This window comes from Triplophysa dalaica, chromosome 2, assembly GCF_015846415.1.
Source record: "Triplophysa dalaica isolate WHDGS20190420 chromosome 2, ASM1584641v1, whole genome shotgun sequence".
NCBI classification, from domain to species: domain Eukaryota; kingdom Metazoa; phylum Chordata; class Actinopteri; order Cypriniformes; family Nemacheilidae; genus Triplophysa; species Triplophysa dalaica.
The window spans coordinates 9,585,947-9,604,025 of NC_079543.1; the positions used below are offsets into that span (position 1 = coordinate 9,585,947).

At 37.6% G+C, this 18,079-nt stretch overlaps 1 protein-coding gene across 2 annotated transcripts; it reads right to left on the reverse strand.

Moving 5' to 3' along the window:
- Nucleotides 1-533: 533 nt before the first annotated feature.
- Nucleotides 534-17,806, reverse strand: si:dkey-28b4.8 (sarcoplasmic/endoplasmic reticulum calcium ATPase 2). Of its 2 annotated transcripts, XM_056771546.1 has the most exons (23): nt 17,226-17,806; nt 16,219-16,338; nt 16,032-16,049; nt 14,831-14,913; nt 14,187-14,291; nt 13,921-14,059; nt 10,588-10,754; nt 9,762-9,917; nt 8,042-8,183; nt 7,537-7,703; nt 7,237-7,325; nt 6,806-6,908; nt 6,467-6,598; nt 6,232-6,357; nt 5,816-6,037; nt 5,620-5,731; nt 4,424-4,665; nt 3,965-4,185; nt 3,454-3,656; nt 3,284-3,369; nt 3,050-3,183; nt 2,173-2,290; nt 534-1,485 (listed from the first exon to the last, which is right to left on the reverse strand). In XM_056771546.1, the coding sequence occupies exons 2-23, from the start codon at nt 16,334-16,336 to the stop codon at nt 1,189-1,191; spliced, it is 3,180 nt and encodes a 1,059-aa protein (XP_056627524.1). In that variant the 5' UTR covers nt 16,337-16,338; nt 17,226-17,806; the 3' UTR covers nt 534-1,188. The 2 variants fall into 2 exon arrangements, with proteins under 2 accessions (XP_056627524.1, XP_056627532.1); XM_056771554.1 differs by lacking the exons at nt 10,588-10,754; nt 13,921-14,059; nt 14,187-14,291; ... (2 more) ...; nt 16,219-16,338; nt 17,226-17,806 and adding an exon at nt 10,211-10,563.
- Nucleotides 17,807-18,079: the final 273 nt, after the last annotated feature.

Sequence of the window (18,079 nt, forward strand, 5' to 3'; positions counted from 1 at the left end):
TTTTGATGAGATACAGAAGTTCCACGTTTCCCAAAAGAAGGAATGACAAGTTAAAGAAAACCCAGTGTTGCTGCCACAATCAAATAAAGATCACAAGCGGCTAAGACTTTACGACTATGTAATCTGGAATTTCAATTCCTGCTCCACATCTGTTGGGCATGATGTCATATGAGAAGGACAGACAATGTGAAACAGGCTGATATGTGGTTACAATAAGTTTTTCTCAGAAAGTTAGGAGTTAGTAGCTCTTTTGGACCATCGCATCCTATTTAATAAGGAAATACGACAATTTGATTCCTCCAAGGTAACGAGAGTTACTGGCATATTAATTAAGATAAAAATTGGCTCCATGGAAAAGTATCAATATAGCAGAAATAACAAACACATAACTGAAAAACATATAAAAACAAAACAAATATAATATAATTTAATCAAGAGTATAGAATTGTGCTATTAAGAAAAAAGCCTCTTATTTTTGCAACTTAGTATCTTGTCTCCAGAGGGAAAAAATAACAACAAAGATGATTTTGAGGTGGCTTTCCTTGTGTTCTCAAGTGGAAGAACACAACACATAAATATTTTATTAAAATCTTTCATGAGCCAACATCATCAAGACTTCAACTGTAAGACATACTGTATATTCAAATGAATTAATAATTAGGAAAAAGGCTACAAATAAGGGTAAGCGGTTCAAATGTGCAATTTAGAAGTTATTTATATCCTTAACAAACAAACTGCAGTTTTTTGGAAATATATAGTCGGAATGCTTGAGATTTTTTTGGTAAAAACTAATGTGAACAAATTAAATTTTAAGCTAAAATGAACACTTAAGGTGTATTTACAACAAAAATAAATAATAACAATGATAAAACCGAAAAAGTCAAAGGCTGAAGTAATAACAATATAAAACCCCAAGAAAGTAAAAGGCTAAAGTAGATGGTCATAAGACAACCACATGCCATTTGATGACTACATTTTCTCACTGGTCCCCCCATTCCCAGCATCCCTTTAAATATGTGATTGTCCTGGTTCTACTCTTGCTTTCATTTGTACATCTGTAGCCCACATTGACCATTCTACATTGAATGTGTACACTGCTTATTCAACCACTTAAAACATCAGCTCCATCAATCACCTTTTTTCAGCTTGCCCTCTCGGAATCACACACACTCTCACACACACTCCTGTCTAATCCCAGAAGATATTAGTAATGTCTGAGTCCAGGCTGAAGATCCAGATCAGCAGTGGGGCTGAGATAAGCACAAACGACCAGGACACATCCTTAAAGGCACGGCGCAGCATCCCGATCACCCCACCAGCTGCCACTGCATGGCCTTCTTCGTCATCCAGCTGCAGATCATTACCAGGCTCGATATAGTTTCTGGCCAAGAACTTTAGGGCTTCATCCATAAAAATAACAGGCAGTGACATCTTCAGGACAGTCACCCACTGGGGCCAAGACAAAGGCCTGATCTGAAATATGACCTAAAGGGAAAAAGAGTGTTGGAAAAGCCACTTGGAAATCGCTAATACTTTGTATAGAATAATAAATAAATATAATTATTTTTGTAACTTATATACTGTATATATATTTATAACAAAACAATAAATAAAATATAAAAGCAATTATACAAAAATAACAAAAAAAAATATTAAAGAAACTAATACACAAATAAAAGAACAAAACAATAATGAATAATTTAAATAACAAAACCATAATATATAAAATAACAAGATGAAATGAAATTAAATAACATTGCAATATTGGATGCAATAACTCTTTCAAAAAAATAAAATAAAACCACCAATAAAGAAAATAAAAAGGTAACATCATTTAAGTAATTAAGCTGAAAACACATTAATAAACTTAATACTGTATATGGCAAACATTTTTAAATGGGATTTCGCTTTCTCAGGATTGCATACAAAGGGGTAAAAAATCATCCGATTTTCTCAATAATTCTCAGTCACACCTTTTTTGGGAAGCAATTCATCATTGCTGAATCGAACAGCAAAAGTCATTATTCCCCAGATCTATTAGGCAATAATTTCCAAGCGGCAGACAGGCATAAACACATTCAACCTGTCCTGTACGTCACATCTTTTTCTGCTCAGACATTCCTTTTCTTCTGCCTCAGCTTTTAAAATATCAAGTTGCAGATTCATACTTACAGGAAGTGGGTCCACGTACAAGATGAGAAAGTGTAGGGCCATTGAGAGACAGATAGCTCCCACCAACCAGGGGTTTGACCATGGTGGCATCTTGAGCAAAGACTGATTTTCTGACAAACTGAAACACGGAGACAATAAGAGGAGTGAGTAGACATACGCCAGCTGAACTGTCTTCAAGCCAGACACGGAAGAATGATCTGACTTTTTCATGTGTTTTCATCATTATCAGAATGTTATTGAAAACATTTTGTGCTAAATGAAATAAAAACTCAATAGGAAGTTGTTTGAATCCTTTTCAATTATACTTTTAAATGTCAACCCACCTGTATTAAACATTCAAATTAAACCTACTGAAATTATATCCGTTGATCCGTTACATTTGGCAGCCTTACAGAATTTGTCAAGAACATATATTATATAATATTTCAAATAATTAAAGTGTCAAGTAAAATAGGAACAAAACACACTAAAACAATTGTAAAACAGTAAAATAATAAAAATATTACAACATGATTAAAACTGTTGTATTAAATAGATGGAGGAATCCAACAGTCTTTAACCTAATTTAATTAAACACTTGAAATTCTTGCATTAACATGATGTGACCATACCTGTAAAAACAGATCTAATTTTGTGATAAAAGCGTCAAAGTTTGATTTCAACCATTACGTCTATATTCATTTTATAATTTATGATTAACATTTTTGACATGATGTTGTTCGGTCAATATTAAAGATATCAATTTAATATTTTCACAGTGTTCATTATATTATGTAGGATGATTTTATGTAGAAAACAGTAAATCACCAAAAATGATTTTAGCTGGGATTTCACAAACTGGGGTCACAGATCCGTGATTTTTGTCACGATCACATACCTGTTGAGGGCATTGCACATCTCAATAGTAACCAGCACAGAAAGGGCCATAGTCATGGGATATGGAGACTCAAACACGGAACACTGAACTCCTGCAAACTCAGCGTGACCTTCACTGCACTGCAGATAGTGAGACTAAGACGAAACAGAAACGCGGTTTTATAGCACTGGCAGATAAAAGAAAGAAAGAAAGAATTTGAGTAAGTAACTATGTTTTGTGGTATTATCTTATTACCAGCTGGTAGTATGTGAGCTTTGGTCCATCGTGAGCTGCCATGAACCACCAGGCAGCAGCACCAACTGTAGCTGCCCCCACATAACCTACCAATTCACAGGAAGAGTGATTTCAATATCTTAGGTATTATATCGGAGAGCCAAAGAGTGACAGGATTTTAAAGGACTCACAGCCAATAATAAGGTATCTGCAGAAGAGCCAGCCAGAGATAAGAGGTTCTTTGGGGGAACGTGGGGGGCGGGACATGATGTCCAGGTCAGGGGGGTTGAAGCCAAGAGCAGTGGCTGGGAAGCCGTCCGTCACCAGGTTGACCCACAGCAGCTGGACTGGGATCAGAGCTTCAGGCATTCCCAAAGCAGCTGTGAGGAAAATACTGCAAAACACGATGAGAAACAAAGAAAGAGACCACGATTTGGAAGTCGTTTTCTGATCTTTCTGATAACAGCAATAAGAAACAGTAATCTGAAATGTAGTCACATGGTCACATTGTCTTGTTTTCAGGAAACAGTACACCCATAAATAAAAATCACTGCCACATAACATTTTTGGGCTTTGTGATTATATGTCATTGAAACCAAATCTACTGTAACAATTGGCATCAAACTTCATTTCTATGAGTTTTTATTTGTGGGTAAATTGTCCTTTTGATCATAATGGATGGATCTTTCGCTCTGAACTCACCAGACCACCTCTCCAATGTTAGAGGAAATTAGGTAGCGGATGAACTGTTTCATGTTGTTGTAAATGGCTCTTCCCTCCTCCACTGCTGCCACGATTGTTGAAAAATTATCGTCTGCTAGAATCATTTCTGATGCAGATTTAGCCACTGCTGTGCCTGAGCCCATGGCAATGCCAATCTCTGCCTTCTTCAGAGCAGGGGCGTCGTTCACACCATCACCTGTCTACACAGAGAAATGAAGAAAAGGGTCTAGAAGTTTTTCTTATTTATAGTTTTGGACTCAATCTCTGAGTTGAGATTTGAATTATTGATTCAGCTATAACCAGTATCGAAAAAGAAATATCATTTACTGAACAAACTTCTAAAGATGCCTGTCTATCCTAATAGCATTAATTGTAATTATCATCTGATCTCTAATAAGCCAATATTTTGTGTATAAATTTCCATCCAAGTATGTTTACCATAGCGGTGATGTCACTGAGGCTTTGTAAATATTCCACAATACGGCTCTTGTGTGTTGGTTCGACGCGGGCGAAACAGCGGACGGTGCGGCAGGCCTGTCGCTGCAGGTGTGGGGGCAGTTCATCAAACTCTCGTCCAGTTAGGCCGCTGCCGAACGGGTCACCTGCAGCCTCCTCTTCCTCCTGTTCGGTGATGATGCCCACACGACGACAGATAGACAAGGCGGTTCCCTTATTATCACCTATAAAAATCCAGAAGACACACACACAAATTTAAATAATATTTAAATAAGTTAATCATTTGTTTAATATTTAGTATGTATCTAGCCAATTAAAGGGATAGTTCAGAAAACAAAAAATTGCCGTTTATTTACAGCACCTGAGATGTAGGTGAGATTTTTTTTTTTGAGTAGACCCATAAAGAAGATTGTTTGGTAAATCCGCAGCCCTCTCTGCTTCATATAATGGGAGATTATGGGGTCCGCTGATCTTAGAGTTCCTAAAGCACATAATTCCAAAAAGCGGCTCCTGGCGACATGTTGAAGTTTCGTGAAGTGACTCGCTCGATATTTTCATAAATTTGAATGTCATTTTTTATAAAATTAGCCATGCTGTACAGCCTCAACACTCCCTTTCTGCAGGTGGCGCTAAACGTACTACAAATACCAAATACTGGAAGAAGATTGCGATTGTGTGCGATTGTGTGCAGTCCCTGCACATTATGGCTAATATTATTTAAAATGACGTTCAGTTTTATGAAAATATCAAGCAATTCGCTTCACGAAACGTCAACATGTCGCCAGGAGCCGCTATTTGGGTTTATGTGCTTTTGAAACTCTTAGACAGGTGGACCCCATAGACTCCCATGAGGGAAGGCTGCGGATTTACAAAACAATCTTCTTTATGGTTCTACTCAAGAAAAAATGTCACCTACATCTCGGATGGCCTAAGGTTTAGTAAATATACGGCACATTTGAGTTTTAGCCTGAACTATCCCTTTAATACAGAATAATGGTAGTGTTCTATTAACCACATTAATCCATTCAATAAACATCTTTTTATAAAGATTTTTTTACATTTAGTCTCAAATTTTCCTTTTGATAATAACAAATTATTTATAATAAATACCTTACAACAGAACACCTGTTTTATAAAGGTATTGTATTGCATAGATTTGTGTGATTGATTTATTGTACCTGTGATCATAATGACCCGTATGCCAGCCTGTCTGCACATGCGTACTGCGCTCAGAACCTCCTTCCTCGGAGGATCCAGCATTCCCACACAGCCAACAAATGTTAAGTCCGACTGATAAAAACAAGCGTTCAGGTCATACCACTCGCATACATGTAGTTTTTATTTATGTGTAGTGACAAGATCTTTGAAGGTTACCTCATATTCTGCGAAGGTGGCAGAGTTCTCCAAGTTCAGGGTACGAGGGTCAGGGGGTGAATCCCTGGTGGCCATGGCCAGGCAGCGTAGTGTATCACGACCTGAACTCCATTCTCGTACTGTGCTTAAGAGCTGCTCTCTTAGGTCAGAGGTCATGGGCACACGTGAACCACCACCTACCCGTATCCAACGGCAACGCTCCAGCACACTCTCTGGTGCACCCTGGGTGATCAAGTGCACAGTGCAAATAATCTTTAAAAACATGCCATTTGAGTTTGTATAGCGTATTATAGACACAATATTGAATGTGATTTTGTAACATATTCTGTGTTCTTGCGAAAAATAGGTTATATATTATATTTAAATTATCCATGTGATGGAAAATGTTTGGAAAAAGAAAAGGATGGAAGCCAGACCTTGACAAACATCTTGGCCCCTGAAGCAGAGCGAGTGAGTTTGTTTGGAGTGCAGAAAACAGACATGGATTTCCTATCTCGAGAAAATTCCAAAGTCAGCTCCTTTCTCATTAACTGCTTTATGACCTGAGAGAGGGATTAGGGATAATTTACTTAATACATTAAAATTACCTTTATACATTCATGCTAACATCATGAACACCAGTAGTGAACAGCAGCATCACAGATGACTCACCGAGCAGCACGCAGTGGCTCTTTCAACAGGTGTTAGTCCTCTCAGGTCTGTGTCAAACCCGTTCATCTTTTCCACCAGACAACACAAAGCCGTCTCTGTTGCCTCACCCACTTTCTCATACACCCCTTTACTCTGTGATTTTAATAAAGACAGAATGAAAAGATAATGAGGAATGGACATTGGGGAAGATTTTGGGATGATGCACAAGTACTCGTTTGTGTAAACCTTTTTTTCACTTTGGTATGTTTCTTTAAAATTTTCTAAGAATTTTTCTTTAAAGCGATTGCCGCAGTATGGCATCACAACATTGAGCGTGTAAGTGTGCAAGTGTGCACAAACCTCATTGAAGTCCAGTGAGGAGTCATTACACAGGGCACAGATAGATGCCATTTCCACAAGACCTTCATACTGACTGCAGCGCACTGGTACATTGTCCTTATACCTTAAACAGGAAACACGGAGAGAGATCGATTAGGAGAAGAGAATGTGGAAAGAGTAGAATAAAAAATGTTGAGGTTACATTTCGACATGGCAGCCAAACATATGTGAGTATTGAGCACTGAGGGAAAAAGGCATCAAGGCCATTTTAAACAACATAAAAAAAAAATGATTAATTGGTTGTGAATATGTTTTTCGCAGTTTTCAGAGGAACACCACTGGCCAAGAAGTTTGAGATATCAGATCACAACACACTTTGGACCCCTTTAAAACACATATTTAGTGCAAAAACAGGGACTGAGTAACATGTGAGTGAGGTAAAATAAACTCACACTTCTCCTTCAGGAGCGTAAGTAGATCCAGTTACTGTAAACTCGTTCAGTAAACACCTCTCACCCTCGACACTGTCCACAATAAACACCTACACACATGTGCAGGCATGCACGCAGGCACACACGGTTAGTATGTTTAAAAGAGTTACTTTCAAGCATCATCCCATAAATATCTGTTAATCGTTTTAAAATATTTAAATCCCACAATGCATCTATTAAAATACATTATTAGATTAGTTTAAAATTGCTGTAATATATTATAAAAAACTGAAAACTTGAACTGTTGTTTGTCTCTCTCACCCTGCAGACAGACATCTGGTTGGTTGTGAGAGTGCCCGTCTTGTCCGAGCAGATGACTGAGGTACAGCCAAGCGTCTCCACAGATGGCAAGGAACGGACAATGGCATTTTTACGGGCCATGCGGCGCGTGCCAAGTGCCAGACAAGTGGTAATGACGGCAGGAAGACCTGCGAGACAGAACGAAAGGCTTCAATAAACAGGAATGTGCTTGGCCACTTCTTACTGAAAATAACATTTCATGAAAGCCATGATCAAATGATCAACGCTGGGAGTGTGGATAGTTTTAAGATAACTTCATAAACAATATTAATACATTTATATTACTGTATATTATCTCCATTATGTGCTGTAGAACAGGGGTTTTCAAACTTTTTCATGCCAAGGACCCCCAAATATAATTAACCTTTTGCGAGGGTTCCCTTTCATTGAAAATGGGCAAAGTATAGTTCAATATTTTTAAAAAGAGAGAGAGAAAACAGAAAGAAACAGGGCAACGTTTGCACACCCTCAGGAATGGCAGCTACAGCCAGAGCAACGGCGATCTTGAAATAATATACAGCTCCTCGCAGCCAACTGCCTCCATGCACCGGGTCACTGAAGTGTCCGATGTTAATACCCCACACTGCCACACAGATCACTGTGATCACCTTCAGAAAGAGAGACAGAAAGAATGATTCAAGCAAAACCTGTTTTTAATGCTGACACATTCTGTTATCTATACTAAGGATATTATATACTAGATGTCTAGAGATTCCTCGTTTTTGCCGATTAAAGTCTGAAGTCTGCAGAGACTATCCACACACTTATAAATATTGCTTAGAGAGCAAGTTTGTCAAAGCTCTTTGCAGTGTTGTAGTCGAGACCAGCTCATTCGAGTCCGAGTCAAGACCGAGTCCAGAGTAGGTCGAGTCCGAGTCAAGACCGAGTCCAAAAAAGGTTGAGTCCGAGTCAAGACCGAGTCCAAAAAAGGTTGAGTCCGATTCAAGACCGAGACCAGAGTAGGTCGAGTCTGAGTCAAATCAGAGTCCTAGGACAAGGGGTCTGAAACAAGACCTATAGAAATCTTCAAGAATATGTTAAATGTTTAGTGGAAACAATAAAACTGGCACCGAGCACATAGCATATATGCCATGATATATTTAATGCATTCTGTGATTAATCGACTTGGACTCATATTAGTTTTAAAATATTTTTAGTGGATTATTACATTACAATTCCCCCTGACCAAAAAAATGTCCAAAAGTCATCTTTTCTGCAACTTTCGATGTTGAAAAGACGTCCCTTTATTGGCCAGTTATTATGTTTTTTTTGAATGTCTGGTACATTTACTTTTACTTTTTGAAGTTGTTAAAGCGATGCTCTTACCACTGAGCTACAGTTAAGCTTTTGACATACAGGGGACCCTTGTACAATCTAAAACTGGTTAAAATCTGGAGTATGTCAGACTTCTTTCAGTTTATACATGGAAATATATTAAATGATTATATATATATATAAATATAAATTGAGTAGAATGATTTGAATGGAGTAAGATAGCAAAGCAACTATTAAAATAATAATAATTGCTTTAAATCAATATCAGTTTTACAGTAATCCCAGACTTCGCTGCACATAGAAGCAGATGACGCCATTCATATCATGGACATATACATTTATGATGCAGCTTTCAAAGAATAGTTTTTTCAAGAACATTAAGAATATCCTCATCAAGGCTATGACTAAGTAAAAAAAGTATTGTTGTAATATATATCTATATCTCACAATGTCATTAATTCGATGCAAGAAACATTTTTTGTAAAAAACACCTACTTATAATTTTTATATAAGCCATAAGGTGAGTTTAATACTTATTACTATAGTTAATGTTTAGGTGTTTTATTTAAAGGAACATTAGGGTCAGGTCATGGTCAGGCAATACTGTTTATTGTTGTAGTCTAAAATAATTCATTGCTATTTTACTAAGTGTTATGTTTTAATTCAGAATCGATTAAACAAAACTTATCTTAATATTAATATTATTATTAACTGTTATCGGCAAGTATTGCCCACCTTATTTATCGTTATCAGCAAAATCACATATCTGTCGACATCTATTAGATACTGTACTTTACTGTAGATGATGTAAATGTTGATTAAATGAAAGTCTTTAATAAGTCAATGGTTTTGTATGATTCAGAACATAAAGGTAAAGGTAAAAAGAAAAAAAGAAATAAAGGGTGCCCAACCTTTGAGAGCTGCTCTCCAAACTGGTCTAGTTTCTGCTGCAGAGGGGTTCTCTCTGGATCTGTGGCTGCCATCTCATCTCTGATCTTGCCGATCTCTGTGTGCACACCTGTGGCAACCACGACACCTACAGCTCGCCCTGCTGCAATGTTTGTACCCTACAAAAACATGCAAATTCACATTATAAGATGCATGAAGAGACTTTAGAATAGATACAGTGATAAAGTTTGCTGTATAAAATTATAAAACAGGTTGGTTGGGTGTCAGGTGCCTGCTTAATTTTCGTGTACAATTGTCTAAAAGAACTAATGAAACACTATTTACATAAAAAACACAAACTAAAACTAATGAAGATCAACTAGGCCCTGGATGTGTCCCACTTCAAGTCTTTACTTATTTTGACTGGCTCTTCCAAGCTTCTACTTGTGTTTCTGCCCACCGCTGTCCTTACATGGCCAGACATCCATTAGACTTTCACAGCTGGGCAGAAGAAATGGAAGGCTCTGGCGTGTATGTATAAGTGAGTGAGTGTGGGGGCAGAGTCTTTGAGGCTGGTACTCTCTGGTCATTATCCATCGGAGAGCTCAAAGACTGTGTGAAGTGATGACTCAGTCCATAGCCATGTGGGAGCAAACAATATGAGTGATGTTTTATTCAACAAATGGCCTTTCCGCTGCTGGACATAATCCAGTAAACATGCAGCGAGGCACAATCACATCAGGTAACGAAAACAAAGCTTGCACAGTTCGTCTTTTACGGTACAAACAGCCACACATAATTTGAAGTAGCATTAAAATAAGGCACACAATCGCTTAAGCGACGTCTTACAGAAAACAGCATGTTTTTTTTGTCCTGGTTGACAGCTCGTGGGTCTGGCACTGGGTCTGTGTGTTTAAGGACGGATACGGATTCACCCGTCAGGATGGACTGGTCCACTCTCAGAGTGGTGGAGCGGATGGAGGTCAGTCTGATGTCTGCTGGGACTTTATCACCAACTGAGAAAACAAAAGTGTTATTTTTGGGTCAGATATTTGTACTTCTCACAGAGTCGCTCCAAACGCCTGGTTTGCATAACGTATTTATGGAAGACTACAGAACGTACTCTGACCTTTTTGAATAAATTTCCTGCGACCTAGCACACTGAAAGGCCATTGTGATAATCTTACACCAACCCAATGATGATCTTTAAAGTTTCTTTATCTTCCGAAATTCATGCACTTCAGTGACCCACAATAAAATATCTGGAAACTGATGCTTAGAGGCCACAGTTACTCTGACATGTAGTAGAGCTGGTATGAGATTGTTTAAAACATTAATTTATATGAAATTAAGTTTAATGGACATTTCTTGCACACTTAACCATTCTTTCTTTAGTCACAAAGAAATGTACATTATAGGCAATTAAAAAAATGTGCTATATTAAGATAATTCGATTTTTGGTAGGTTGCCATGTTTCTATGATTAAGCTTGTTGATATTTAAGAAAAATATATATTACAGAGACAAACGCAGCGCCCGAAATCACCTACTTCCATACTTTATATTATTGCTCAGTACTTACTCAGTATTGCAAAAACAGGCGAGAAATACCCGGATGGTCTACTACTTTCGCAGAGATTCGTGAGTGTGGATCGGATGGACACTTCTCTATCCCATGATGCCACAAGAGCTAGGCAACGGTCAAATTTCAAAAGAAAAATATAGCTGCAAGCAGCAATAACCGGGTTCGAACAGTCTAAGGGGACTAAGGTCGACTACCTTCGCCGACTATGCTCAGGAATCGCACCATAAAACATCCACAATGGATGACACTCTCCCACACCAAGTAAAATTACAGAAATCGTCAGCAACGGTTAATACCTATTACACATGCTAAGACTCATAGTTCATTTTTGTTTTCTTTCATAAAATGCATATTTGTGAAAAATCTATCATGACGGAAATAAAATCGAAGATATACGCTTTTCAAGTCTTGAGCCAAGGATTCCAATGATATAAAACACTTGTGTATGCGACAAACGGTTAAGGGGTTACGAAGGCGAGTGCGTTTGTCATCGCTATAGCGCCCACTAGGGTCCGACATGGCTGGCTACGTGTATCTGAGTAACATCAAGGACTACTACCATCTGACAGAGTCTCAGCTCTGTCGGCCTTATGGTTTGGGCCGTAGAAGAATAAAAATCCTAACAAATACAATAGGTTTCGAGGCACTTTGGGCTCGAACACAAAAAATAAATTAAGCGGAAAACTTTGAGGTGGACATCCATCTTTAATGTGCAAATAAATTAATTTTCTGTGACTAAATTATGTTTCATCAAAGCTCACGTACAGGTTGTTGTTAATACGTCAAAGAGCATACAGGTCAAATGACCATAAAACATGGCGGACGCAGTATTTCTGAAATGTATTCTTACTACTCCCACTCATACTATAAAATGCACTGTTTTAACGGCCGATAGATAGGTACTTATTCAAATTCAGTACGTACTTTCGCCCCACTGACTTCCATTGTATATGTACAAAAACATTAAGACATTTTTCAAATGTTTCGTAGAAGAAGGTCATGCAGTTTTTTTAACCCAAGTTTAGTAAAACTTTTTTCATAAAAATATAATTCTTTAGATGGTCTCCGATGATGGTTGAACTACACTACTGCCGATTAGCACCCAATACTTTACAATCTATCTTTAGAAACTAAGTCAAGATACAGAATGACGCAAAAATGAACTTCAAACTTATTTTTATTCATTAGCTTTGGGATTCTTAGAATAGCATTTTGAATGGCAGGCAAAGAGAACTCTGAGACTGGGTCTTAACCCTTTCTGTCAAATGTGAACCACAAAAACTAGCTTCAGATACAGTACATATATGTATTTAAATGGATAAAGAGATTTACTTTGAAGTAGCCAAATAAAAATTACAAATGTAGCTGAGATGAAAAGCCAATTAACAGTTTGTGTCAAAATCTAAATGAGATCATACAATTCAGACTTTGATGGGAGTTTTCAAAGCAACAAAGCAAAGACACCATATAATGGAAGCTCTGACTGCAGGTGCATCAGTGAACACAGCCAAATTTAATGTGTACATGGAAACGTCTACAAAGAACAAGAACATTTTGAAACAATGAAGTGACTGACAGGAAAAGTGATAGTCAATATATATATATATATACTGGACGTCACAGAATAATTGGGTCATGACGAATATATGCCACCAACCACATAGGTTTCCATAGAATTGAATATTTAATCTGCACTTATATTATTATCCTTATTATCTCTTCCAGTCAACACAAGCTTCGTAAAAAAAATTACGTTTCAGAAACGAGATCAGAAGACTAGCCTGCATGACCATGTAACTGTTTCTGGGAACTGGGAAGCGTCAATCTATGCCAAAAATGTTTGACAGTCATATGGTGAACGGTGGGAAAAGCTGGCTGGAGAAGCCTGAGAAAACCTTCTAGTGTACTGCATTTTTGATCTCTCTGACATACCAAGATTTCAACAAGGCAGGCAGTTTCAGACGAGGCCATCAGTAAAATTCATAGGAACTGGGACAATAAATGAACAGGTGAACATTAACATCTTTTGAAATAGTCTTGGCTCACTGAAAACAGGGACAGTTCACCCAAAAATGAAAATTCTGTCATCATGTGCTCACCCTCAAGTTGTTTCAAATTTGTATGAATTTCTTTGTCCTGATAAACACAGAGAAAGATATTTGGAAGAATGCTTTTAACAAAACAGAACTTGGCCACCATTGATAACCATAGTAGGAAAATTTACAATGGTAGTCAAAAGTGACCCAAAACTCTTTGCTTTTTCTACATTCTTCAAAATACCTTCTTACATGTATAGCAAATATATAATTTACAAATATTTTTTGGAAAGCGCAACTAGACTAAAAGTAAAATTTAGTTAAACCCTTTACTTTAGGGCAAACCTGCCTTTTTCCTTCATGGAAAACAAAAAGAAGAATGTTGGTGAATCCCATAATTCACTTTCATTTTCCTCAAAAAAAGCATTGCCAACATTCCTTATCTTTAGCTTTGTGTATTCTTTGGAAAAATGCCAACCAGATTTGGAATGACTTGAGGGTTAGTAAATTTCAGAATTTCCAAAAAACTATAAGGACATAAATAAAAAAGTCTCACGCCTACCTGCCACCTCTACAATGTCTCCAGGCACAATTTCTCTGGCTCTGACCCTCTGTACACTCTTTCTATCCTGTCTGTACACCTTCCCCATCTCAGGCTCATATTGCTTAAGTGCTTCAATGGCATTTTCAGCATTACGTTCCTACAAACACAAAAACAGGCACAGTAAACACTAAATTAACATAGCACTTTTGGACTTAATGTATTTATTATCTAATTCTATCAAATTTAACATGTATATGACATTTTACAAAGACAATAAACAGTACCTGCCACACCCCTACAATAGCATTGGCAATTAGAATGAGAAGAATGACAAAAGGCTCAACGAAGGCTGTAATGGTTCCTTCACCTTCTTCAAACCAGGCCAAAGTCTGAATGAGACATAAAGAGAGAGAGATATTAGTGATGCTAGGATAAAACACACAAAAAAAAAGACATTTTTTGTAAGACCTGTGGTAACCGCACCATTGAAATTTCACTGTTTTTTTTTTAAATGATATGCTTATCTGTATGATTGCATCATTCAGTACACTCTTTAAAATAGATGCTTCAAAGGGTTCTTCAGCCATTGAAGAACCTTTTGGTTCCAAAAAGAACCTTTAACATTTGAAGAACCTTTCTGTTCTTTAGATTTTAAAAATTAAGAAAGAGTTGGTTTCTTTGTGGAACCAAAAATGGATCTTCTGTGGCATCGTGAAGAACCTTTTAAGCACCTTTATTTTTAAGAGTGTATTATATGTGGAAGAATCAGATCTAATATATTGTTGTTTCATTCATTCACTATGGCAAGAGTTTTATGGCATGCTGTATCTATATTTGGAATATGTGAATGTATAAAGGTCATGTTATTGTTCGGTGACAGCACTCCTCATCTGTATAAGAGGTTTAAGAGTCTATCATTTATACATACAAAGGAAATACAGGCTGCGAGCAGGAGAATTCGAACAAGCAGATCCTCGAACTGCTCCAGAACAAGTTCCCATAGTGACTTGCCTGTAAACAGAAAACACGAATAAACACATAGCAAAAAAAATTGCAAGGCGCATGCTTGTTCACTTAAGGGAGTGTCAACAAAGTTTCAGAATCACTTCCCATTAGAAGAATAGTTAAATAAAAAATAAATATTAAAATACTCTCATAATTGACTCACCCTTTTGCACAGATGTACATTAACAACATTGTTATATAATTGTTACTCATAACAAATAATCCAGTATCGCAAAGTGATAGTTGAAAATGAAAATATTGTCATCATTTACTCACCATCTTGTCCTTTCAAACCTTTATGAATGTCTTTCTTCGGCGGAACACAACAGAAGATATTTTGAAGAAAGTCGGTAACAGCCCTGGACCTCATTCACATCTATTGTATGGACAAATAACCGATTCAAGTATATGGGGTCCAGTTAACGACATTTTTCAAAATATCTTCTGTCGTGTCTGCAGAAGAAAGAAATTCATACAAAATGACAAAAGGTGATGATGACAGAATTAAAAAATTTGGGTCATGCATCCCTTATATGAATACATTCTCAATTAAATTATAATTTGAGTGAGAAAATAATTAATATTTTGATCTTATTTAGCAATACTGTACCCAAATCAAGCATAGCCAAGTGCTATAAGCTAAATTCTTATGTGGTGTCTCAGTCATAATTTCATAAACCTCACTGGTGGTCACGTGTCTCGCTGTCATATTATATTTCGTCAAGACACACACAAGAACCAATGAGAATTTTAAATGGATGTGACAGATATGTTTAATTAAAATTAATTCAACTGAGGTAAAAAGTATACATCTGGGATAGCATATGGGTAAATAAATGATGAGAGAATATTTTTGTATGAACTATTCCTTAAACACCTATAATAACCCACATGAAATAAAACCGAAAACCTTTGCCAAGACAGTATCTGTAAGTAACATTGGACCAACATCTGTTCAGCCCCAAAGCGACTGAAACCCTCAACCAGCCTCCTCGAGGGAATCCAATAATAACTCTAATTAGCTACATAACTAGCTTCTCCCATGCAAGCTCAGAGAGACGTTCAACAGAATAAGATGATGAAACCCCTTCTAATAATTACACAAACCCAAAGGAGCGGCTCACCTTCTTCGGCAGGTAATTCTGTGGCACAGATCGCAGCAAAAGATGGGCAGAGAAACAGGTATAAGGTTAAAGGAAATTTAATTTTGATATTTATTCTTTATTTGCACAAACTACTAGGCTACTACAGAATGCATTATACAGCATTATAACTGCATAGTGTCTGCATTTTTTGAGTGATGTACCGTACCGTTGGGACCCCATCTTTCCCTGCTCTTTCTTAATTGCTCAGAGCTCAGTCCTGTTGTCTCATTAACACCGAAATATCCCAGCACCTCCTCAACCGTCTTTGTATGGGCATTGTCCATCCCTACAGGAGAAATACATGCTCTGTTAAGTCTACATGTTGTCTTTTTTATCATGACTTATACCCGAGTGAAACGACTTCTGAAATGAGAATAAAATGTAGGGCGGAAGTTGAATTCATCCCCTGACAACTGAATGGATCGTTAAAAGGTGAAAAATTTGATTGTCACTTTGCAATCTGTCAGTCATTGCAGCCCCGCCCTCGCGCCCTTACTCGTGACCAGAAGTGAAGAGAGGTCGTTTCCAGAGGGGGAGGAGGTTAACGTTTTTGATCAAAGATTACAAGAGCAAATTAATACACATATATATATATATATATGATATGGCACTGATAAAAAATTATAATAAATATTTACAAAGGTGTTAAAAAATTAGAGTTCGTTTTATATTTCATGCCGACTTTAAGATTTTACTCTTTCTAACTAACGATAGCTATCAAATCCCTATAACATTACGAAACGGGTGTAAATACACTAAAAAACAAACGTGCGTGTGCGTGTTTACCTGCTGCAATACCTTATCACGAGCTCTATTATGACGCGTTACCAGAGTGCACCTTATACGCACCTGTTACCTGCAACTTGCCATTATTGGGATTTTAAAAAGAAAGCCGTTCAACATATAATTTTAACATCACATTTAAATATGTATTTGTGTGCATTATGTGACGCACTTTATTTCATATCAGTCCTTAGTGTTTTCATTTGATTTTGCTGTATGGTTGGTTTCAAAACACCAGCTACGTAATACAGCTAATAAGTAAATAGTATAGCTTGCTGTCATATCAGTGTATCAACAACACTCGTCATTATTTATACTGCAGGCACAGTGATCGATATTCGCCCTCGATTTTATTACTGTACCGTGTGATGCTAGCAGGACCATACTCACCAGTTTAACTGTGATTCAGTTCTTTGAGAACCAGTAACCTCAGCTACACAAAACCTCAATGTAATTTGACTGCAGAATATCCGGGGAATAATACAACGCGGCGTGTGGTTTTGTAGATAGATCTGCTTTTCAAATCCAGTAGGACAGAGAGGAAGAGTGATCGCACTGCAGCGCTGCTCAAGGCAAATGATGCTTTTCTGCTATGCGATTGTCTTCTGATTTCATGATCCGGACAATTCAATAGAAAATCCACTTCCACTCCTATATTAATATCTGACTTCTATTGTGAATTTTCGACGCAGTCAAGTTTTGCTGAATGCGCCGGTAGTATGTGAAATTGCAAAGCCGATTCCGTTAGCTTTAATCCACCGCTACCTCTATACAACCGTCGCTTTATAAAATACTAGATCACCGAGCGACATATTACCATAGGCGCAGTCGCAGGATCGATGGACAGCGCTGCAGCCAATCAGCAATCAGAACATTGCCTCGAATAAAGAATTGGACTAATCATTTTTATTCATGTCCGGTTAATCCCGCCTTCTCGGTCTTGCTGCAGGAGGGCGGGGTCTCCACCGCATTGTGGCTTTCTGTTCAACCAGTGACCGTGGCGTGCGACAATATACGTCATTTAATTTGACATTTACATAAACCCCTCGGGTCAAGTAACTTTCAACTGACGCAACGAAGAGCCAATGAGAAACACGTCTGGATGAGTAGGCGGGATAATGTGGCTCTGTCATTAATCCAGCCCCTCCCCCGCATCCATCTGTCAATCAAATTAGGTAATTTAGGCCTATTTTTTAGCAACGGTAGCTAGTGAGGCACTGGGTCAGGCCCAGTGTATGAGGTCA

Coding starts and splice junctions, on each gene's coding strand:
- si:dkey-28b4.8 (XM_056771546.1), bottom strand. CDS start 16,336: ATGGACAATGCCCATACAAAGACGGTTGAGGAGGTGCTGGGATATTTC. Junction 7,704..8,041: donor TGTAGCTGCCATTCCTGAGG/GTGTGCAAACGT, acceptor TCTGTCTCGCAG/GTCTTCCTGCCGTCATTACC. Junction 5,732..5,815: donor CCACCTTCGCAGAATATGAG/GTAACCTTCAAA, acceptor TGTTTTTATCAG/TCGGACTTAACATTTGTTGG.